Source organism: Melospiza melodia, chromosome Z, assembly GCF_035770615.1.
Source record: "Melospiza melodia melodia isolate bMelMel2 chromosome Z, bMelMel2.pri, whole genome shotgun sequence".
NCBI lineage: Eukaryota > Metazoa > Chordata > Aves > Passeriformes > Passerellidae > Melospiza > Melospiza melodia.
Window position 1 is genome coordinate 22,412,045 of NC_086226.1, and position 25,444 is coordinate 22,437,488.

The 25,444-nt window shown below is 37.8% G+C and overlaps 1 protein-coding gene across 8 annotated transcripts in view; it reads left to right on the plus strand.

The window, feature by feature from the left end:
* Positions 1-25,444, plus strand: part of PAM (peptidylglycine alpha-amidating monooxygenase) — a 117,542-nt gene that overhangs the window by 36,679 nt on the left and 55,419 nt on the right. For all 8 annotated transcript variants that reach the window (XM_063180544.1, XM_063180545.1, XM_063180546.1 and 5 more), the window contains exons 2-4: positions 17,658-18,173; positions 19,283-19,403; positions 22,829-22,886. In XM_063180544.1, coding sequence (XP_063036614.1) covers positions 18,082-18,173; positions 19,283-19,403; positions 22,829-22,886 — 271 coding nt within the window. In that variant the 5' untranslated portion in view covers positions 17,658-18,081. The remainder of the gene's footprint in view (positions 1-17,657; positions 18,174-19,282; positions 19,404-22,828; positions 22,887-25,444) is intronic.

A 25,444-nucleotide genomic window follows, 5' to 3' on the forward strand; every position in this document is an offset into this window, starting at 1 on the left:
TTCTTCTACAAGTATTGTATTTGTCGCAGTAAAACCATTTATTTGGGGATTGAGTCTAAAATTTAGATGTTGGGATGGGTATCCTACTATTTTTCATGCATCACCTTTTCAGTCCTAGTGAGGTATAGCTGAATAGCATTTTCCAGGGATCGACACTTGATTTACTTTACTCTGGAAATGAGCAAGCTTGACAATCCTCCTTTATGCTCCAAGAACCAGACTAGAACACATTTCTACAAGGAAATTTTATCAAGAAGTTATAGAGAGTAGGGGACATATTCACAGTAGTTTAGACAGTCATGCTGGTTATCTGTTTTCCCCTTCATGGTTATTTCTCTTTTGGCTTGATTTGTGTTATGGAGATAGGAAATAAACAAAACCAGTTGTGATTTAAGGCTGGTGGGCATGTCAGCACCACATAGATCCTCTCTCCCTGGCCCCCTGTGAGCTGGGTAAGACAGTCACAAGAAAATGAGAAAGCTCAATGGGTTGAGATGAAGACAGATGGAAACACCAAAAGCTGCATGCACAAGCAAAGGAGAATAAGGAGTTCATATTCTCCTTCCCATTAGCAGGTGTTCATTGCCTGCAAGAAGTAAGGCTCCTTCACCTGTTGTGGTTTCTTGGGAATACAAATGCCATCACTCCAAATGTGCCTGCAGTCCTACTTTATGTGGTTTGGAATATCTCTTTGGCCAGTTAGGGTCAGCGGTCCTGACTCTGTCCCCTTCCAACCTTCTCACTTATACAGTAGTATTACAAGCAGGAAGGGCCTTGGCTCTGTGTAAGCAACAGCTAAAACATCCTTCTGTTTTCAGTGCTGATTTGCTTACAAATCTAAAGCCTAAGTCCATATAAGCTACTTGAAAGAAAAAGTCCAAGACAAAATCAGTACAAATTATGCCCACAAACCCACACTCCATCCCCATTTCCATACTGTTCATATTATGCTCAGGTCCCATGTTATCCAATACATCCTTATAATCCTCACCACCTACACCACCTTCCTGTCTTTTGATGTATGCACAGATCCTTCATATATGGATCGCCCTTGTAAAATGCCCACAGATGTTCACTGAGTTCATTCAGTCCATGACTAGGAGCTTCATCTGTTCTGGTGGTTGCTCAGGACAGAGAGATGGTGTGTTGTGGGAAGTTACTGGGCACAAAAGTCAGGTCAGGTCACAGCTGCGCTTTTGCTGCCTTCCGTGAGGCTTGTCTGCTGCTCGTTGAGGTACATCCTTTTATAGTAATTCCTGTAACATAAAATGCAAATCATGGATTGCAACAAATTAAAGGTCTTGCCATTAAGTCTCCAACCCTTGTCCCTTTATGCCAGGCCATAGGATCTAACATCCTCCCCTTGTCCCTGCTCCCATGTGAGGTCCCTCCTGTGGGGTATGGGATATAATTCTTCAAGAATTGGTAAAATGTGAGTCCTCTCCTTAGCTACTGTCTTTCCAGATGAGACTTCTCTAGTGTTAGCCCCCTGCAGGGCCGCTGCTCCTAAGGGGTCATGAATTGGTGATTTAGATCATTTAATGAACCACTGTCAAAGGGTTTTAGCAAAAGTGTTTTTAATAAGATGTTGTAAAACTGTGAAGTACAGCTTGGTGCCAGAATTCACTCTATTACTGTGTGGCCCAATCATTTGAATAGTGATTCAAAATTAACAGGCACAAATCAAAGTTACCATTCTTCCAAGGCTATATGCAATATCAATCACTTAAAAAAGACCTGTCTTTGGGAAAATTGCCTCTTTACTTCAAGGAGCAACCTTGAGAGGCCACCCAAGGGAGACCACTTTTAGGCTGCCTGGCAAGCAGAACTCAAAGAAGACTCACTTAGGCTGTCATATTTATGGAATAATGTGGTTTCTCATAATCAAATTGTGTACAATGGGACAAGTATGCATGAGACTCCTTGTGCCCGTAACTTCCTTTGTTCTGTGACAAATGATCCTTGGAAAAGCCACTTGCTATTCAGTTTTTAATTGCATGATCAGTGTTCCAATCTCATGAGCATGGATGCTCACTGGGTCACTCTGCTCCTTTGTGGGTTTTCAGAGGACAGATAAGACTGGAGTTCTTGGCCCTTTAATGGCTCAGATCTTTATCTTCCCTTGAGCCTGTACTGTTTGGCTAAGGGGACACGATGGGTACCTGTCCATAGGCCACAGCACCTGCCAAGAGCTGGCTCTGGTATGGGGTCTCCATAGGCTGAAGCTTCCTTTAGAGCACATTCACCAGTGTGGAGTGCCTTTTCCTGACTTCTGCCACAGTGTTGGACATTTTGTACATAGCAATGGAGCATAGCATGTTCTCAGCACTTCTTTCTTGCCCTGATTTTCATTTCTGGTTTTCTTTCCCTTATTCTTCCTTTCTGATGTGCTTAGTTTTTCTTCCAGTTTCTTGTGAACTCTTGTCTTCCCATCTGTAATGGTGCCTTCTAGCAAAGAAACTTGGGCTCCTTCTTGATCATCCATTTATGTCCTAGTATATACTATTACTGTACCTATATTTAGGCACTGCATAGAAAACCTAGTGCTAGTATAATCACAGGCAATTGTGTTGTACTTACCCTTACACTTCAAAAAAATTCCACATAATGTTAATGAAATACTGTTCTGTTTCATTGTGTTCAGTTATCTTATTATTGACATTTTTGTATTTTGTGATACTAAAAATCTATCTCTAAAGGTGCTAGATTTCTAGCATTATTTTGATGTTTACAGAATTCTTTCTTTTACTCTTATGGATGCTAGTTTTGAAAACAGTGCATTTAACTAGTAAAAACTGTGTCATAAAAAGACCTATAATAGTTGAGGATTCATTTATCTGCTCTTAGTGTGAATGTTATGTTGCTCAGTGTTAGCAAATATTAAATGGAATTGGATTCATTTACTTGATTTTCATCTTCCACTCTCCTCATTATCTTTCTCCTTAATTGAGAGGTGTTTTTATCTGTGCCATGTGAAGCAAGGAAAGACTACAACATTACTTTTGTAATGAACTCTAAGAAATTTCTGTTGATTTATTTTCATTAAATGAAATTACTCATAACTTCTATGATGCTACAATGCTTCAGTTTAACTGCATGACCTAGACTGGATATATAGGAATAGGTTCCATATTTTTATCTGGAATTACTTAAAAGAGGCATACAATTTAAGAGGTTAGGAAAAAGTTCTTAATTTTTCTTTTTTTAAAAAACTTATTTCTAGAAGCCATGTATTTGTTATCTAAAGAAGGCTTATTGAGGCATGTTTTTGCAGGGGATGTGTCTGGAGTTGGGGAGTGTTGTCATGAATAGTATTTGGATCGACAGGTCATTCTAGCATCCTTCTGAGCCAATAGAATCTGTGGAAGTAATCACTCCAGCATTCTAAGAATATTGTACTGAACTAGGAATCACCATTTGCAGAACAACAGGCATAAAGGTGCATTACAATGGCAAGGAGAGCTAGAAGCTTGCTAGCATTGGCAGTATTCCTGTCCCTGCTGCTGTCCTGACTTCTAGCTACATGCTGCTGTTTCTTTTTTTTTTTTTTTTTTTCAGTGCTTAGTTTCATCTAGTACCTTTGACAACTGCTCCAACTCAGTAATCTGACAAAAAAATGTCCCTGCTGTGGGAAGTTCAAGAAACTTTTGGACACTGCTCTCAGGCCCATGATGTGACTCTTGGCTCTTGTATTGTGCAGGGCTAGGAATTGGACTTGGTGAACCTTGTGGGCCTCTTTGCAGCTCAGGATATTCTATTTTTTTGATTTATTACCAATTAAACAGAGTGGGATACTGAGAACTAAGAACACATTTATAACCAGCTTCCCTCAGCCTCAACTTCATTCTCAATTCCTCTCATTTTCTGAGCTATGCAGGGGAAAATAGGGAATGGGAGTTGAAGTTAGTTTATAGTGCTTTTTTCCTGCTCCAGAATGGGATCTCTCCTGTGCAAGACAGTCCTCCTTGAACTTTTGCAGCATGGTTTCTCTTCATAGGTTCAGTTGTTGAGAACAGACTGCTCTAGTGTAGATCCCCCATGGCCTGCAGCTCCTGCCAGGAGCCTTCTCCAGCATGGGCTTTTCAGGAACTGCAGCTTCTTCAGGGTATATCCACCTTCTCTGGTGTGGGCTCTATGGGCTGCAGGTGGATTTCTAGTGCCTGGAGCATCTCCTTCTCCTCCTTTTGCAATGACTTTGGGGTCTGCAGAGTTGTCTCTCTCAGTTATTGTCACCCCTCTCAGCTGTTGAGCAGTGTTCTTTACCCTTTCCTAAATACCTTGTGGGAGAGGCATCACCAACATGGCCAAGGGGCTCAGCTTTGGGCAGCAGCAGGTCCATCTTGGAGCTGACTGGAGCTGGCTCTGTCTGACATGGGGACAGCTTCTGGTGTCTCTCTAAGATCCCTGCAGATGAGCCCAACCTAATTCAATGTCCTTCTTAGCAAAAGAACGTGCAGTGAATTCAATTCATACTTCGTATGTAATGTATAATTGAACTTAAGTACTTGAAATGATCTCTCATCTGCTTTATCCTTGGAGGCTAATCCTAACTCTATAAAACGTTCTTCCTTTAATATTTTCTATTTTTGCATTACAAAGGGAAAACAAAGGGCATTTCAGTAAACTTTTAATCTTACATTGTGCTAGTGATAGTGATCTGGATATTAAATGAAAGCAGAGGCATCTTATGTGTTTTCCCTTTTAAGCAAGCAATTAGTATCATCCAACTTTTTATTTATATGAAATTAGCAGTTTGCTATGTTGTCTTTCTATAAAAATTGTTGATCTTTCTTGACAAGAGAATTTTGTCTGTTTTGATACCTGGTCAAAGCAGAAGCATTAGAAGGTGATTTATTGTGAATAAAATGCTTTTCAAATGCTATTAAAATGCTGAGTAGGAGACCCAACACATGCTATCTTGTCTTCAGACTTCTGAAACATATCTGTGATTCCCAAGAGATGATCAGAAGTGTTTAAAGCGGTTTCAGGCTGTAAAAGTGAATTTCTGCTTGAAGTCTCCTGTTTTACTAATGCAGGCACAACTGTACTGTATAAAGAGGAAGGAATTTTTTTATATATTTCTGCTTATATATTTCTGTTCTGTTCTGTCAAGCAAAGTACAATTCCTTGTTCTTAAACAAGTTTATGCCAAATAGATTATATTATGGTGATGGAGAGAATGAGTAAAAAAAATCTTACCTTGAACTCTATCATGTTTTGAAAAATCTTAACTTAGGATTCAGAAATTGATGTAAGTTTCCATAATTTCCAAGAACAATAATTTTATTTTGATTTGAAACCCTCTGGCAAGTGTCTCTAGATTGTACAATATTAAAATTCTTTTTCAGGTATTTCTTTGTTTCCCACCTGAATGTGCATTGTTGAGGAGAGGCATTTGTTGTATTTACTTTAGGAATGGGAGGAAAATGTGACTGGGAAGGTAGCCCTAGGACAGCTTTACTTGTTGGCAAATAACCAAGTCCTAAGAAGAGGCTGTTTAATAAGATCACATTATAAAGTAGTAGTTAAATCTTTTCTGCATCTTTTTTTTTCTTACACATTTTCTTCTGTTTCCACACAGTATTAAAAAATTCATAATTCTAGACTAGATTCTTAATCTTTTAAGTTTGTCCCTTCTGTCCCAAATCTGGGAGATGCTGAGAATGACAGCTGGGTGCAGAGGTTGGTGACAGCAAATCTGACACCTTGAGTTGTGGTTTGTTTCCCTCCCTTGGTTTTTCTGTGTTTTCTCATGTATATCCTGATGCTCACAAAAAAAAAAAAAAAAAAATGAGGCTCATTTTAGTTTCTATATATTCTATAAATTTTTGCCCAGTCACCCTTGGAATAATATCCTTGCTTTTTCTTTGAATAAACATATATATATATATATATATATATATATATATATAAAAAATAATTAGTTTCTTTGCATCCTTCTGTTTGTGATTTCCATAACTACTATTGCTGTATGACTTGCATACTAAATACAATTGAATGCTTTCTTTATTAATAGGGTTTACTTAGGGTTTGGGGGCCATAGGGTTTCTGATTTTCTCTTGTTACAGCAGTTAGGAAACTGCAAGTTGTGTTGTGAACATTTTGGTCTCCAAAAGGGAAGAGTATCTGGAGTTCTTCATCCTCCATTTCTTTGCAGTATAAAACTTCAATTGATTTAAAAAACAACAAAAAAATCTGTCTAGTGAGTAAAACTTACCATACTTACTGAATTGACAGAGCATTTAAAGGATTTTACTCAATTATTTTTCTTGGTACAGATAGTCTATCTTAAGATAGCAAGTAGAACTTACTTTCCCAGTAGGAAACCCATAAAATGCTTCATGTGTCATCAGAATATCTCAAAATAAGCTCAGATTCAGATATTGAATTGAATTTTTTTCACAGGTTGTGTTGCCCTTATAAACAATCCTTTTAAGGAGAACTCACTATTAATTACCATTTTATTCTTCTAGTTAAACAGGAAAGAAATACATATTTTCTAATTTCAACATATTTGGAAATCATTCAAAGAATAAATCCCGTTAGAATGAATCCAGTTTCACTGTTGTAATGCATAAAAGAAAATTCAAATCACAGTCCTTTATTTAATGTATTAATATTGTTCTTCCTGTGATGGACTGGGCAATATGTTTCTATATAATATTTCTTTTTAAAATAGGCATCGTACTTATTCTCAGCAGAACAGATTTTGGAGAAGGTTAATTTAAACATTAAGAGCAATCATATTATTAGCATCATTAGCCCTTCTGGTGGGGTAGCCTTGGCTAAGCACCAGGTGCCCATCCCAAACTGCTCAGTCACTCCCTTGCTGAGTGGGCAAGGGAGAGAAAATATAATGAGAGGCTCATGGATCAAGATAAGAACATTTCTCCTGCCTGTCAAGATCCTTCTGCATAGCAGCACAAAGCTCTGATATACCAAGCTCTGATGTAATTTGTCCCAATCCAGTGTTATCTGCATTATACATCTCCTAACCCCTAGATATGTTTTGTGAGATATTTTTTGTTGATGTTGAGTACCAAAAGGTTATCTGATTTGATGGCTTCTTGTGAAATGTGTTTTCCTTCAAATCTGTGTCCTAGGTGGCTGCATTTAGTTCATTACTTAATCTCTAAGCAGATTCCACAACATATTATCCGGTGTAATTAGAAGCAAAGTGTTCTAACCTGGAGGCCTAGCTGCAGTTCATTTGTTGAACTGGCTATTTTTGTATATCCAGTTATTGTCTAAGCTTAAAATTTTGCCTAAGACAAAGTGCGACCTTGGCTCTAGCTGAAGACAGAACACAAGGAATCCTTGCTCATTTTCATTACTTCATTGCATAAGAAACAAAACCAGAGATTAATTTATGAGAAATTACCATCTATGATAGATTTGGATATTAATCCCCATGAATTACGATAATCTTCTAATTTCTCTTTTCTTTGGAGGTAGTGGTGGTGGAGGATGTGGTTTCTGCTTCTAGCTTCTTCTATTGCTACTGTATATAAAATGTTCCAGTGACTAAACAGAAAATAAGGAAATACTATAATATGCTTTATAAAATTGTGGTTAATACAAAACTTTTTTATGTAGCTGATTTTTGGAAATAAATTGCTATTCTTTTAAAAGGAATTTGTATAATGTCACATTGATATATTGTTACTCTGCTTTGCATTCTGTTTCGAATTCCAGCTTCTTGCCTGCCTCTCCTTTCCCTGCCCCCATTCAGTCTTTGTGTTAGTTGATTTAGGCTGTTTTCTTCTTCTTTACTCCCTTGTTTTTTTCTTTGTTTGGGTGGAGCATGTTGGATAAAATAGCATGTTTACATTGCCCAATCTAATTTTCATCTCCCTTTTTCTGCTTTTGCTGTAGTCTTGGTCATTAATTATGCCTTTTACTTCATTACTTCTCTTCCCTTGGGATCTCTTACCCCAAATTGAAAGCATAACAGTGGTATCTAGATGTCCACGTAACGAACCTTAATTTTTTAATCTTATTACTGAATCTCTCATCCTTGCTTTTTTTCCCTCATCTAATATTTTTCTGTATTGCATCATACTTAAAATTACATTGGAATAACTTCAGGATAGTGCTGTCTTCTTAAACTTTTCCCTCTCATTACCTTCCAAATGTAAAATTTCATTGGGCAGGAATATAATCTGAAGTATTAGTCATATTAAAGTTCATATTTCATATGCATACATTAAACCTCATATTTCATATTCATCCATTGATAAACCCCAAAAAAGCACTAGGAGATAAAATTGGACCATTTTTAAGGAGAATATACAGATGTGTATTTATCTCACTACAGCTTAATTTCTTTGGTTTTTTTAGACTATTCCAAATCATTGGTTTATGCCCACCTCCTGTGGTCAGCCACAAATTGTTACATATTCTGTTAACATTAACATGTGTTCTGGTGATTTTTGCTATTACCATGGTTAACTTCTAGTGAGAATTGAAAGCTGCTATAAAGAAGCTCTTGTATTTCAGATGGGGAGGGACTATTAGTCTGGTTTCTTTGTTGCTTTCTTTTATTTATTTTAAATTAAATAAATCTCCTTTATTAAATTCTATACCATGTAGATGTTTGTAGCAGACTTGATCTAATAGGTCGCAGACTTAGTGAAGCTGGCATAAGCTAAGCATTTGTTCTTATTTCTAGTTATTGGAAAATATATTTTCATATTAAAAAAAAATAGAATATTGTAATTCTGTGTATGTTACAACTCATTGTATGCTTCCTGTCCCTGTTCTTCAGTTTTCTTGCTTGTCAGGTGCATTTCCATAATGGTATGGGGAAAAAAAAGACAGAATTTCTTGGGTAATACAACTAAAGAAAGGTAGTAGAACTTCTGGTCAGGTAGTTTACAAAGACACTGAACAGTTACTGTTGTGTAATTATTCCTTTAAGAGTAAACGTAGTGGAGCCTTATGTTATTGTAGTTAACTTGTTAACTTATGTGAAGCATTTCAGCATGTCACACTTGTCTTTTTTGTTTGTTTTTAAATGATTTTTGGTCTTCATCACAGCACAGTCATTTATATGTCTTGCAGATTTGTATAGTTCACCAATGAAAATGATTAGGATCACTTCTTCAAGTAAAGAAGTGGCGTTAGCGTTCAGAAACACATAACCACATAATGCGATTATATGCAGGTGCTTTTATTAAGAGCTCTGGGTGCCAGGGGTATATTCAACCCAAATCTGACTCCGACCATACATTCGAGATGAATGTGTTTTTATATTATATCATTATATAACTTTCATTTTAATTATTAAACTTAAATTGTTCTATTGTATACATAGATTTCAGCCAAGCATGGCTTCTCATGGCCCCCTTTAAATTTCTAACATAGTTTCTCATGATTCTTCTTATGATTATACAGTAATTATATTTAGTTACTAAGCAATCATCACATCTAACAATTATATCATTTATCATACTGCTTATGCAGGTACAACACCAAGCCTAACATTTCAGATTCTATTTTAACATTTTCCCAGGGCCCCACTATCATTCTCCTCCCTTTAAAAGCATTTTCACCTCACTATAGGTGTAAATGTTTTCACTTGATACAGGCTTTTACTTCTCAATTTATACTTGACGTTCTTCAAATCCAGGGTTGATGTAAGCATTGATGTGGATGCTATCACAAACTGGAGAACCAGAAGTTAGTGGGCGTGGATCTCATGTCAGTGTTTTCATTGTTTTCTGGTTCTAGGATGTTTTCTTCTGTATCTCTCCCTTTTAGATGCTGTAAACTAACTAAATTGATAAGAATACAATTAGTAAGATTATCACACTCTCAATGATAGATTCAATCCATGAAATCACATTCCACCCTAACTCTTTAAAAATTTTGCGTAGCCAGCTCATAGTCAAATCTTTTTGCTCTTCTTGTGCTTCATGCTCTATTTGTTTCAACTGGTTGATGTAATATTCTACATCTGCAGTTACATTTGGGATGTGAATGCAGCAATGATCAACTTGTCCCTTTAAAAATCCACATACTCCATGCTCTTTCAGGAGTAACATATCTAGGGCCAATCGATTTTGTAAAGTCATTTTTGTGGTAGCTTGTAATTGTATGTTTAATTATTTAAATCCTTCCTGGGTGAATCTTGCCAGTCTGTCTACCTGACCTGTAAGTTTGTACAGCATCTCTCTACTCTGATACTTTGCTATAGGACCAAGCAATGACTCTAGGGCCCACCCAAACTTCACTCCACTAGAGGGTTCTTGCCAAGTGTCATCTGGATTTTCATTGTCTAGAACTTCTCATCTTGCTCTTATCTGCAGAAGTTCATGTTGTCCATTAAATGGGGACTTTTTCCAAATTGGGCATAAGGTTGGAAGGCCTAAAGTAATCTCCTTTACTTTCCCATCTACAGGCAGATGTGTTGTCCTGGTGCCATTGCTTGCTGCCCATACAAATTGTCCTGGACCTCGGACTGTAACCTTGGTACATCCTATAATTACTTTATAATTCACTCTGACTTGTTTATGTTTGATCCCTCTGCAAACACAACCAATTTGTAGGGCTATTGCCAGGGGGTGGCATCTGTTTTATCTCTGCATCATCCGAAGCGCAGTCATAAGTTTTATTACATGCCCACCAACTTACTTTGTCTGTCTTCATTCTGCTGCTAGTGGCAGTGTTCGTTATTGCTGGATCTGTTTCATTCTCGGGGCCTTCCCACTTAATATACCAAGGGGTGTTTGCCATGTATTGGAATCTTCGAAGAATACTCACAGACCATGCACTGTCCCAAGGTTCTATCTGATCTTTCTGATCCTTGGCCTCACACTTCCATACCAGAGTGGTTTCTGTAACATTTTCTATAATCTTTTTATAGTGTGGCAAATAGCATTGCCATTGTGTGACACCTCCTGATTCTCCCATAGGGGTTCCTAGTATGCCATCACTTAGAATATAGTCTTTCTGGCTCATGGGTCTCATCCATGTCCCTATTTTCTCCCAAGTTTCCTTGATTACTTGCCTTGATTCGGGTACCTGTTTACATGCAATTGTTTGTTCTTTTGTATTTCAGGTAGTTTTGATGTTATGATTCCCAATTTACTTGGTTTCCTGCTGCCTTTGGTACTGGCAGACGGGCAGTTATTCTACTGGTGTTTTGCATTTTGGCAAAAACTTTGACTAATCCAGTCATTACATTCCCAGCCCAAACTGCATTAGAAACCTTTATCACCTGTGTTTCTGTTTGTACTTCTCTCTTCATTCTAGAATGAAGAGTAGTTAGTTGATCATTTTGCATTCCACATCCCAAAGACATTAATGACCATAACGTTAGCACAATTACTGATAGCATAATTAAACACATCTTATCTGCAGCCTTGTTAGTTCACAGTTTACACAGTCCTTGATCACGGATGGATTTTCTTCACTTGGGTGTAGTGAATCCAGGGGTCCACGCCAGCTACTTTGACTACTGTAAAGGTGGTTGGTAGTACCTGATGGGTCCACTCCACTTTTCTTTCAGCAGTTCTTCGTTCCAGTTCTTGATGTACACCTTGTCTCCTGGCTGTATGTAATGAACTGGATTCTCAGAATCAGTGGTCTATTCCACATGAGGATGCTCCGGAGCCGTGCTAAAGTTTTCCCGTGAGACAGAACATAATTATACACTTCCTGCTTTCCTGTGATGTGTACATTAGGGTTAGGCTGAGGAGATTCATATGGTTTCCCATACAAAATCTCATAAGGACTAACTGACATCCCACTCCTAGGCTTTATCCGAATTCTCAACAATGCTGTAGGCAAAGCCTGGGGCCACTGCAATTTGGCTTCTTGGCATATTTTACTAATTTGCCTTTTTAGTGTCTGATTCATCCTCTCTACCTGTCCACTTGACTGGGGTCTCCACGGTGTGTGGTGGTCCCAAGTTATCCCCAGCAATCTACTTACCTCTCTTACTACTGTAGCCATGAAATGGGGCCCCCTATCTGATGATACCCCTAGGGGTACCCCGAACCTGGGAATAATCTCCTGTAGTGACCACTTAACTGTTTCCTTTGCTTGGTTTGTGCAACAGGGAAGGCCTCTGGCCACCCAGAGAATGTGTCAACCCCCACTAACAGGTATTTGTATCCTTGAGTCCTTGGCAATTCTACAAAATCTACCTGCCAGTAGTCTCCTGGCTCTATTCCTATCCTGTCTCCTAGCACTGGGTTGTTTTTCAAGCGGATATCACATTTTGACATTACTGATTTTGCCATTGTTAACATCCGTATCGAGATTAAACTCTGCTTTAGCAATTTTACCAATGCCTCTGCACCCCGATGACATTTGTTATGCACCACTCCAAAAGCATATTTTGAGTCAGTCCATATATTTACCTTTTTCCCTTCACTTAATTCTAGTGCTCTGGTTAAAGCAACCAGCTCTGCCTTCTGGGCAGATGTATTTGCCTCCACTACTGTGTTGACTGTTGTTACCGCATATTCCGCGTATCTGGTTCAGTTTTCCACGAAGCTGCTCCCATCTGTAAACAGCTCTCACTCGGCTGCTCTAGTGGGACGTCTTTCAGGTCTTCTCTTGCTGAGTAAGTATACTCTATTACCTCTACACAGTCATGTTCTAATGGGCCTTCTTCAGTTGTGGTACCTAGGAACAAAGCTGGATTCAAAAGGTTAGTTGTTTTTAGTGTGACATCATCCTGCTCAGTCAGGACTACCTGGAATTTCATCATCCTGCTGGGAGACAGCCAATGGCCCCCCTTTTGTTCTAAGACAGTGGTTACCATGTGTGGTACATAGACATCTATGTGCCTTCCCATAATAAGCTTCCTGGCTTCTTGTATCAGCATGACAGTGGCTGCAACTGCCCACAGACATGGGGGCCACCCGGCACTTATGTTGTCAAGTTGTTTGGAAAAGTAGCCCACCAGCCTTTTCCAGCTTCCCAGACATTGGGTCAGGACTCCTAGGGCTAGGCGAAGCCTTTCATGTACAAACAGCTGAAAATCTTTAGACAGATCAGGTAACCCTAATGCTGGAGCAGTTGTCAGTGCTTTCTTTAATTTTAGGAAGGCTTCTTTCTGTGGTTTGCCCCAGTGAATGGCTGCGTCTTCTGAGCTTCATACAGGGCTTTTGCAATCAGTCCATAGTCCATGATCCACAGGTGACACCATCCTGCCATCCCGAGGAAGACTCGCAGCTCATGTAAATTCTGGGGCTCTGGAATAGCACAAATAGCTTGGATATGGTTGTTACCTAGTTTTCATTGCCTTTGTGAAATTCACATCCTAGGTAGATCACAGTCTGTTGAGCAATTTGTGCCTTTCCTCTGGATACTTTATAGCCTCCCATTCCCAGTGAATTTAAAATCACAATGGTTACCTTTATACAGGTTGCTTTTTCTTGTGTAGCTATTAGTATATCATCAACATACTGCAACAATAAGTATTGGTCTCTTGGTACTTGCTCATTTTCAGTCCAAATTTTCCTTTGCCAGTTGGTTTCCGAATAGGGTCAGCGAGTTCTTGTCGTGTCTAGGTGAGCTGGGCCTTTGTTCTGTTCCCTGGGTTTTTCTACTCAAAGGCAAACAGTTTCCTACTTTTTGTCAAAGGGTATGCAGAAAAGGCATCTTTTAAATCGATTACAGTAAACCATTTATATATCTCTTTTATGGATGTCAGCAATGTGTAGGGATTTGTTACCACTGGATAAATTTCCTTTGTTGTTTTACTTTTTGCTCTCAAATCTTGTAGTAATATATATTCACCTATTTGATTTCTTTACTGGAAATATTGTTGTATTAAATTCTACTGTTTATTTATGACAGGCTCCTGAACCTGTTTTACAGGTTCTGTGTCCAGTTAGCTGCTATACTCACCCAAGACCATTGCCTTGGTAACGTTTTCCTGCTGGAACTGATTGCACTGGTGAAATCTGGTCACTCCTGTTTCCAGTGCTCCTCCCACTTGCAATACGCACATTTAGGCTTAACCCTTGCAAAACTGGTCTTCTACCCTGACTACTCCTGCCATGTCCCCTGAAATTTGGGTTTTCTTCTCCTTGTATTACTCCCGAAAGATTTTACTGCTGCCTTTTACTAGCTTCTCTTTCACGATTATTATACACCTTCCCGGCTACCTCAAGTAGCTTATCTAAATTCCTTAACTCCTCCCCTTCTAATTTTTGCAATTTCTTCCGAATATCATCTTGTGACTGACCCAAGAATATGAGAGCGAGCTTAACCTTCACTTGTTCTGTCTTTATTTGGAGATCTGTATATTTCCTTGCTGCCTCCTTAAGCCTCTACAAAAAAGCAGTGGGAGATTCTTTCTTTTCCTGCCGAACCTCTTATAGTTTGGACCAATTTATAGTTTTGGGCACAGTGTTCTGAACTCCTATTTGGATCCACTCTTGATATTTCCGTAGTCTCCTCATATCGCAAAATAAATTAGGGTCCCATTTTGGATCTTCTGTTGGGAAATTCTCATCTAAATTCCCTGTTACCAGCCCATTTCTGATATCCTCTCTTGCTCTCTCTTTGGCTGCCTTAAGTACCATCTCTTTCTCAGTAGAATCCATTAAAGTATCTAATATTACTTATATGTCATCTCAATCAGGATTCTGAGTTTTTATAACCATTTTTACTACTTGTGCCACCTTATCAGGATTTTCTCTATAAGTTCCGGCTGATTGTTTCCAAATAACTAAATCTGCAGGAGAGAAAGGCACTTTTACAAATACTGGTCCTTCCACTCCTAGACCTTGTCACAAGGGGGCAACCACAGTCCGTTTTTGTCTGCCTATGTCTTTTCTATCTACAACCGGGGCAAGCTTTGACTGGCTTCGGCTTCGGGTTCTGTGGGCTATTGGGGTCACTGATTCATTACCATTGCTATCTTTTTTACTTGCATCCCTCCCCCTCCTTTCTATCACAGTTAGGTTTTGCTCATCTTCTGAGGAGGAGGTATCAGGGGACAGTGGGAGAGGAGGGTAAAGAGGGAAGGGTGTACTAGACGAGACAGGTTCAGGGCTAGGTGGGGTAGGAGCAGGCAGTGGGATAGGGACAGATGAAACATGTGGGATGGGGTTAGGTTCTCTTGGTCTTTTTGGATCTATCTGTAAATCAATATCTGTATAATTTTCCCTACTCAGACTTTCAACGCCGAGTGTTCTAAACTTTTCTCACAAACCCCACACTTATCACTTGTAGATGCTCTAACCACCATTAATCTACATTCATCCTGCCATTCTGGCTTTCCCCATAAATAGAAAAACAAATCAACATATGGGACCTCATCCCATTTTCCTTCTTGTTTACAAAATGACATTGACTGTGAAATAATGTTATATTGCAGTGTCCCATGTTCTGGCCATTTTTCGCCATTCTCCAAGACATATTCTGGCCACCATGTATTACAATAATCAATCAACGTAACTTTATGTAATTCTTCCCCAAAATTACCCTGTTTCCAATGTGCTAATAAGCACCCCAAAGGAAAAGTTTGCAGAATAGGCATTGCTGCCCAAAATCCCTTTAAGTTTCTCTATTCCAAATATACCACAAATTGCCGAACCCGCAACGCTTTCGCAATTGTCTTATGGACGGCGCCTAGGCTTTATACCACCAGGAATTCCTTCACCCCAGCCAAACGTAGTTTTCACTGCGTCTTATTGGCAGGCACCCAAAACCAATGTAAAAAGCACCTTACCTTTCTCCCAGGGACGTTTGTGAGCAGCGGGAGCGGTTGTGGCCGATGGGCTCCGCGAGAATCCCTCAGTGCCGACTGCAGCGTGGTCAAGTCACAAACTCGCTCAGCAGCAATCACAGGGCCCCACCCTGGGTCGCCAAAATGTTAGCATTCAAAAACACATAATCACATAAGTGATTATATGCAGGTGCTTTTATTAAGAGCTCTGGGTGCCAGGGGTGTATTCAACCCAAATCTGATTCCGACCATACATTCAAGATGAACGTGTTTTTATATTATATAGTTATATAACTTTCATGTTAATTATTAAACTTACATTGTTCTATTTTATACATAGATTTCAGCCAAGCATGGCTTCTCATGGCCCCCTTTAAATTTCTAACATAGTTTCTCATTATTCTTCTTATGATTATACAATAATTTTATTTAGTTACTAAACAATCATCACATCTAACAATTATATCATTTATCATACTGCTTATGCAGGTGCAACACCAAGCCTAACATTTCAGATTCTATTTTAACATTTTCCCAGGGCCCCACTATCTGTTGGACATGAAAATTTGCATAAATAAAAGAATTAAGATTGTATCATTACTTGCATGAATGGTTTTGGACAGTCTTGGCATATTTTCAGCAAGCTGAAAACTAATGTGTGTTTATTTTCAGATGTTCATGACTAAATCTTTTTTGTCATCCTTCAGCGAATAAAATTTGCAAGTTTAATATTGATTACCATAATGAGATATTTAAAGCTTGCTAGTAGTCCCGTGCAAATCTAGTGTAGCTGTCTACCAACAGGCATTAACTGTTTAGCCAGTATAGCTTCTTAGTTTGTGCTTAAGCACTTCTGGATGTGTAAGAAGCCTTTTTGGTACATGTGCCCTGAAATGGGAGTGAATTTTTTTTCAATACTTGGATTTTCATTGACTTCATGTCAGAATCCTTGTTTTCTATTTCATCCTTATGAGTATATTTTGACTGTCTTCCAGGGGCTGGAAGATATTTTAATTTGGGTGGTTTTTTTCTGATTAGTATTTATACTAATCTAGAATACACTATTTAGTATAGTCTATTTATACTAATTTAGAAGAATTACTACATAGTTGTGTATGATTATGACTGGAAACTTTACTTCTACCAAAACTGGAATTCTCAAAAAATAAAATAATACTAATATATATGTCTTCAGTAAAACATGGTGTAATTTTTTAGCATAATTATTAAAGACTACTAAAATTTTGAAATTAAAAACCATGTATATTAAAATGGAGAAGTAAGAACAGTTGAAATTGAACACGGGGGAGACTAATGGTATATGCTGACATACCCTTAGGGTATGAAAGGGTAGAAAACTACTTAACTAATATAACACAGTCTGATGTCAATAGTTCTGGTTACTGTATTTCCAAAAATAATTTTTAAGTCTCTTTTTCCTGAAGTGGGTATAAAAGCAGCTGAAGAACATAAGAAACAGTTACTTATTAATGACATAATGGTTTCTTATAGGTTGAATTAAAAGTAAAATATTCTCCCATTCTGTAATATGTGCAGAAACATTTGGTGATAGTTAATAAAATTTACCAGCATGGATTCTTGCTATGTCAAGTTGATGCTTTTTCCCCCACTGCTTTTAGAACACATTATACTAGTGTTTGCATATGTGAAATACTCCACAGTTTGCATTTTATATATAGAGGAGGTTTTTATATTTCTTCCTATCATGTAAAATATGTTTGAGAGTACATTTTGTGTATCAAAATGAAATGTGTCTCTTTCTGATCCTTTATGCAGGGAAGGGTAGGAAAAGAAAGACTCAACAGAACCAATGCAGTCTTTACTGGGTTGGGCTAAAGCTCATGAAAAAACCTATTAATGTATTACAATGCTTCAACAGTGATTTGCTGAGAACCAATGCTCTAATGTGTTAGTCATCCTTAAGCTCCTTCTATTTTTACAGGTTCTGAAGGATGACTGATGCTGGTTTCTGTGATGCCACTTGAAGTCTCCAGTGCTGTGGATTGATAAGTAACATGCAGATTTAACTGCACAACCTGAGCAGAAAGCAACAGGAGTGCTAGTCCTTTTCAGCTCCTTAAGTGAACAGAAGTACAGTGTCCTCTATTTGCAAGGGAAGATTCTGCAACAGCATTTTATAGCTAATAAAACAGACAACATAGTAGCATCCACCTTCCTGATTTACAGTGCATCGCCTTCCAAGACAGATGGTCTGTCAGAAGCTGGAGGATGCCTGCAGAGAACATAATAATGAAGTAGTGAAATGATACTTCTGCTGCTGCTACCTGATTGTCAAGATCACAGCTGATAGAACTGCACTGCCCTTTTTCTGCTTGCCTAATCAGGCCAGAAATAGCAGGGTGGACATGGCTGGCTTTGTTAGCAATCTGCTAATTCTGCTTCTTCTGTTTCAAAACATCTGTTTGGGTTTCAGAAGCCCACTTTCAGTCTTCGAAAGGTGGGTTATGCAAGAAAATACTATGTGTTAAATGCATGCAGTCAAAATACTACAAAAGTGTGAAAAAACGTGTCTTAGATAAAAATGTGTTATGGTATTTGTTCAGTGTTGATCGTTGCACAGAATTTTCTTTCTGCAATTTGAAATGGCACTGTTGTCATACAGAATTCATGTTTTATCTATAGGGTTGCTCATTAAATAGAAGGATAAAATGGCAATTAATACAACTTTTTTAGTTAACAGCTATATTTGAGGCTACACAGAAAATAAATGTATTTCAGAGCTGGATTAGCTTGCATGATAAGGTCATTTTTTAACAAGAAAACATCAAATAAGCTGAACAGTCCTGAGAAATTGAGGGGTGGTTTGAATTCAGTTTACCTCAATAACAGTGAAATCCTTTTTTTCAGGAGCTAAGAGGCTACTTCTCTTGTCCACACCACATTAAAGTTTACCTATGCAATTAATTGTAAAAAACAATGTAGATCACTATAAAGAACTATATGGTAAGACAAGAGAAACATTGGTGCAACACTGACACGAGTTTTGGCTATGTATATACATCATTAATTTATACGTTGCATTCAATACAGAATTTGATATTTGCTTGATTTTTGCCAAGTTTTCTGTTTTGCTTTTCTACTTGTAGTAGCACAGAAATTGCTATTAATACCATAGTGTTTGAATTAAAAGTTGCCCCTTTGCATGTAATTTAAGTTTAATCTGTATCGAATTATAAATCATAGTCTCAAAAATCCCCCCCAAAACTGTTGTGAATTATGAATGGTACTCAACATAATGTAGTGAACTAATTCCCTGTTTGCACATCCATTTGCCTCTGACACTTTTAAGATGAGATAATAGGTTATATTTTCAGCTAACATTTTCCAAACTAATTATCTTTTTACTCAGATCAGTAACTACTTCAGTAAGTACTGCATAACTAAGATGTTTTCCTCAGCCTGTGATAGAGTGAAATTTTCAGATCATTCCTGGAACTACTCAGCATTGTCTAACTTCTTTACTAGTTCTGTAAAGACCCTTCTTCTAAGAAGGACAGAACAGAAATCAATACTTGAAAAAAAAAATCTTTCTTCCTTCTTTTTCAGATACAAAGATATTAGCACATCTCTTCCCAATGAATGCCTTGGAAGTGACCAGCCAGTGATTTCCTTTGGTCTGTCAGATTTTGCACTGGACATTCGCATGCCTGCAGTGACACCTAAGCAGGTGAGAGAATTGCAGGTTTTGCCTCTTTCTCTTCTTTCAATAAGCTAGGACAACAAAGCCTTCTCCACAATATCACTCATTAAAATGAACAAAAAAATCAGGGTAGCTTTTATAAATACATATCCATATGTGCTTCTCAGAGAAAAGTAGGCAACAAACAAGTAGCCTCAAATAAGAGAAAAATCTCTTCATTGAATTAATTTTAATTGTAAAATGTTGGTTTCATAAACTGAATTGTTGAAGTTTTATAATGTGAAATATTTCTAGCTAGTAAGATATGCAGTTGCAGTTTACACCAAATCTCAGATGATGTATCAGTGAATCTAATTACATTAAACTGTATGGTGCTGCAGTTTCAGCAAGCTGAGAGAAAACAACAAAAAGCATTTTAAAAGGGGTAGTACTTCTGACCCAGTATTTTTAACTCTCAAAATACTCCATGAAAGCTATTACAAACAAGTTACAATTTTATACTCTTTAAGGTATGAAGTGTATTATATTCTGCTGAACCAAGTGAGTAAAAGTGAAGACAGTTAATATTTTTAAACTTAACATTAAGATACACATAAAATATTGAGATTCCACTGTCATTTTCACATCTAATTTCATTAAGCAAGAATCATTAAAGAATGATTTTTTTTTTTGCAGTAAGCCATTGCAGAGGATTATATGTATCATTAGGAGGTCTGCATCTCTTTTAAAGTGCTGCAGATGCTTGAAAAGAGCAGTGTGTTGCGGTGCAGTACTTGATGACTCATTGTTGCAGATAGTGGTTTTTAAAGAAGTGAAGAGAAAATGAGGTTTTCAAGTTATTGGGGAAGACCCCTCTGGAACATGTAATTTAAAGCAAGATTTAAACATGTTTTAATTTAAACATGTTATTTCTGCAAGTTCAAACCAGAAATATGGTTTCTCTTGGATCTTCTTGGCAGTAAAATATTCTCTATTATTGCAGTAAAGTAAACTTCTTCGTCAAAAAGAGTGAAAAGTACTCTTAGTTCATCCAGGTGCACATTTAAAATTATGAGTTATTGATTTTACCTAAGAAGCCATCAGTTGAACAGCTAGGAAGCACATACAAAGAGATCAGTGAGTTCAGATTCCTATGAAAAAAACCTTCTCTTTGTGTGTTGTAATGTCAGGTCTAGGGGAAAGGTTACCAAAAACTCTGCATTTTTTGAAATGAGTTACTGGCATGTTGAAGGGGTGGGAGGGCCAGGATTTGTCTTACAGTTCATAACTGCAGTTGTTCTATGGGTGCATGAATATCAACCAAGCCCTTATATGACTTAGGAGTGTTTTGTGTATACCATATGAGTTGTGCATTTTTTTGGCACAGGTACTGCACATGAACATTAATTGAAAACTGCTTAATTTCAACTGCACTGTGAAGCCTGGCTGCCGTTGGCTTTCAAAGTTTAAATATAAAGTCCTAAATTAGGTTGTGCCTTTTTTTTTTTTTAAATCTTCTTAACCCAAGTTAAATAAAAAACACAGAATATTTCCACGTCTATTTCTAGAAGGCTTTAGTATTTTAACAGTGTAAATGCATGTAATCAAATCACAGTACACAAAGGCATTCATATAAATTGTATCAGTTAACCTCTGTTCATCCTTCCCATTTTCTAGCAAAAGCACCAAAAATAGTTTCTTATCTGTGCAAATCACTGCTCTGTGTAATGATATATTGTTATCACCATTTTACCTTTCTTCTCAGTTGCATTTAATTGCTTACACCTGTTGTGGTGGTTTGACCGGAAATGGTATTTTTGGGATGCTGTAGTCAAACCAATGGGTGCTCAGATTTTACTATTGGCACTTGATGTGGCCATTGGGACGTTTGGATCCGCCTCTGAGAACACAGCGTTAAATGGAGGGCTGCAGGCGGGAAGGTTCTCTTTGGATTTCTAGCGGGGGGGGGGAGCCACGCGGCCTGGGAGAGGTGGGCCTGACCCTGAGGGGCCAAGGGTGGAAGCATCAAAGAACTACTGAGAAGTATTCCCCCCTCCCACTTCTGGGAGACAGAGACAGAGAGAGAGAGACAGAGCCGCACCTGGGAGTTACCTTGAAACTTGATAAACATGTGCGGCAGCAGGCAGCATGGCTGAGAAGGAGGAAAAGGGTGGGGAAGGAGGCAGCGATGTGTCCGCTTGTGGTAACTTTTAACCCCTTTGTGGACAATGAAAACTTTATAGAACATTAACCCTTCCTGGAAGAGTGAAGTCTGGGCAGAGAGAGAGATGTTGGAAGAATGGAGAAGATGGAGTGGCATTTTTTGCTGAACTCTTTTTTTGCATAGCTGTTTCCTTGTGATACAGAGACTGCTTCCAGGGAGCAGGGGCAATGCCTCAGAACCAGGAGGGTTCAATGTGGGTACCCCTCAGGCCCAGGGGGTGCAAAAAACACGGGGGGGACAGATGTCCCAAAGTTGAGACTGTGCCTTTTTGGAAGGAGACAAAGCATCCTTAAAAGGAGCCCTAGAAGCAGCTCTGGTCCGTGCACAGTGGTGAGAGCACTGGGCATGGAAGGAAGATGTCACGATGGTGAATGATCTCCGGTTGTTGCCATGTGTGACAAGAAGCCCATGGCACAAAGAAGGACTCCTTCTCCTCTTGATGAACTGAGGACTGAGTATTCTAAAGGGTGGTGCCAGACCGAGAGTTGGTGATCTGGGGGAATATTTTGTATTGGGAATTTGGTGGGGAGGAGGAGGAGATGTATTTGTGAAGTTTTCATTTCCCTTGTGTGTTTCTTTTGTTTTCCTTTCCCTCGTAGTTTAGTTAATAAAGTTTTCTTTATTCCTAAGTAGGAGCCTGCTGTGCTTGTTCCTGGTCACATCTCACAGCAGACACCAGGGAGAGGGTATTTTCATGGGGGCGCTGGCATTGTGCCAGTATCAAACCATGACACCTGTCCACAGAGTCTTCTTTTAAATTTGAAGTTATTCATAGCAGGAATTTTATCTTTATCTGTTTAGATGTCCTTATGAAAGTGAAGGCCTGTCAGATTTTGAATTCATGGGTGTAGTGAAATTCCAGTAGATTATATATTTCTTTTCCTAAACAGCCTTAGAAGTTGGAAAAAAAATTAGGAAAAAAGAGGTTTAAAATAGTTAATAGTGTACCTACCAACCTAATAGCTGCTTTGATAACCTTATAGACTGATATCTGTTACATGTAAATAAATTGTGGCAATGAATTTATTTCTTACAATAGTAAACCAGATAACATATATCGTATTTGCCCAAGTATCTCTGTAAAGTACATTATATTTTTTCTAGATGGTCCAATTGTGTATATTCATTTGGTCAGTATCCCCACATTCATTTTCAGAAAGTGGAGGGAATTTTGATACTTTGTTTCTATTCTTTAAGTTCTAAATTTTCCCAATTTAAAGGTAATTTCTGCTCTGTTTTCTTTTAACAGTCTGATACCTACCTCTGCATGTCAGTACCCCTGCCAGTGGATGATGAAGCCTATGTAGGTGAGTATTGGTTGACTGAAAGAACTTAGGCAAGCCATTTTGAAGAACCTCAACATTTCCTTTTTTTCTTTGACTCATATTAACTTAATCTTTGGATGTCAGAGTTTCCAAAATGCATTTGTCATGTTTAATGTAGAAACAAACTAGAGGGAGTTACTTAGAGTCAAGATAAAACTGTATCTAAGGAGATTCAGGAGTAATTCAGTTAAGGAGCTGCATGCAGATGCCTCTGGCAGTCAGGACCAAAGAGTCCATTTGCAAAGTATTGGCTTTATGTCTTTGTCTGGATACTTGATTCTGCACTGCTGAGCAGACTGTTTGTTTACCTCCTTTAGGTTGTAAATCCTGTATACTTAGGGTTAGTGTTGGCTGCAGAAAGATTTTACTTGGAGGAGAAAGTAAAATCTCTCCCTCTATTTATTTTTTTTTAATGGCATGGCATGAATAAGATGGCTGACAAGTAGAAGGAAATACTGTAATGTGTTACAAATGCCGTCATCATATAAATCAGCAGAAGAACACCATCTGTTCAGAAAATCTTTGTGGTAGTTAAAATTTTAGTGTGCTTTGTCGTGAGCATACAGTTGTTCAGATAGAGAGAAGGCTTATTGGTTTGGCTGAAGATAGTTTTGCTTTCAGAACATGCTATAACTGTTCAAAAGGAAACAATATTTGTCTTTCTTTACACTTCTGTTGCATTTTAGGATACCTGTGCTTAATAAAAGCATGGTGGGAATCCCATGTAGTTTTTGATGGACAATATTATGAGATTGTTATTCTATGTGGGTTTTCTTGTGGAAATCCCTCAGAAGATAGAATACTGCATTTTGATTTTCATGTTGTATTACAGTAAATAAGAAAAATTATTAAATTTTTTTCAATGCTTTCTCTATATATCTGTTTTCTAAAGAGGTGGGAATCTGACTTCACATTTTTGTTGTGAATATGACCCCAGAAGGAAAAATGAGCATAGAAGGAAGGGAATGAGTGTTCACTCAAATAAATTATGCTTGCTGTGCTGTGGGCAGTAGACTCTTCTGCTTTTGTTGATTCATAGAAAGGCAATGCTACTAACTTCCTCCTTAAGCAACTTTTGTTTAGTGTGTCACTGAGTTGAAAAATTCCATAGTTTAATTCATTGTTAGGTTATTGCGCATCTAGTTCTGTTGCTTGTGTTAAAGGAACATAAACTTCTTTTGATGCTTAAAAGGACCTACTGAAAGGATTTGCTTAAAAGTTATGCAAAGTCTCAGTGCAATCATGCAATGCAACGCAATTTTTTTTTTCTGCAGACCTAAAATTTTTTTATATTCTTCATCTGATTTTTACAGGATTTGGTCAGTGATCACTGTTTCTGAGTACCCTTCATTGCAAAGTAAATAAGGTCTCTCGACAGAGAAACAATTCTGGTTGTCTTGTAGAGCTTTGAAGAACAGGAGGAACTTAATGAGCAATCCGTAATAAAAAAGTTTGTGTGAATTTAAAGTATTCCAATGATAGCATTCCTTACAAACAAACAAATATATATATACATATATATACATGTGTGTATATAGATATGATTGATTTTTGTATGCTTTAAAATTAGAACATTTTAGGTTTTTCCCTCTTTTGTCACTTCCTTAGGTGGTGGAAATGAATAGACATATGGTCAGTCTGACGTATGTGATCATTCCATTTTGTTTCACTGGAAGGTGTTCCTCATGGAAAAGGCTCAGATTGGCATCTTCATCATCCATGGAAGTTACATGATCATTAGAAAGAGTAGACTCAATCATATCAAGCTGTAGAGAGTAGAAAGAATGTAGAATGACCTACCTTATAAAATATCTACATAGAAACTTGCATACATGTATTTTGTGTTGCTTAAATAAGCACAGAAGATTGGCACACAGACAATGTTTAATCTTTTTTAAAGGACAGAAGCTATATTTTTATGGTTTAAGTTGGATCTGCCTTCATTGCATTGCCAATAAATGCTGTAATTAACTTTCCTTAAAACATACAAAAACAATGGAAAACTAGCATATGAACTGTAACTGAGCTGCTGTTTAGTGATGTTGAGAAGATTGTGTTCTGTAGAGCTTGAACATGAGGATGTGTGAATGCGCAGAAATGAAACAATAAACTGGATTCTGAAGACATTTTGATGGTAAAGCTACATATTCTGCCTTCAGTTAAAATTACTTGCTAAGTAAATGCCTTGTGCTTTGTTTCATTTTATAGTTTAAAGAGACATTTTTAAGACCAATTGTCTTTACAGTTTCATCAAGAACTGCTAATTCATTTCTTTTTTTACCTTTTTCTTCCTATTTTTACTCTTATTTCTTCCTTCCTCCAAGACTTTTTGGAAGAGAAGGTTCTATAATGGAACCTGCAGCAAGATACTTTTGTTGCATATTGGTGAAATATAAGATCCTTGGCACAGAGAGCTTCTTTTTTACTGTTGTATGTGGGCAGTACTAAATTTGTTATTAAGTTGAAAATTTTTTTGTCACATGTTTTTTCAGTATTTTTATTAAATTTGTATACAAGGACTTTGAATTCAGACTTCAGTT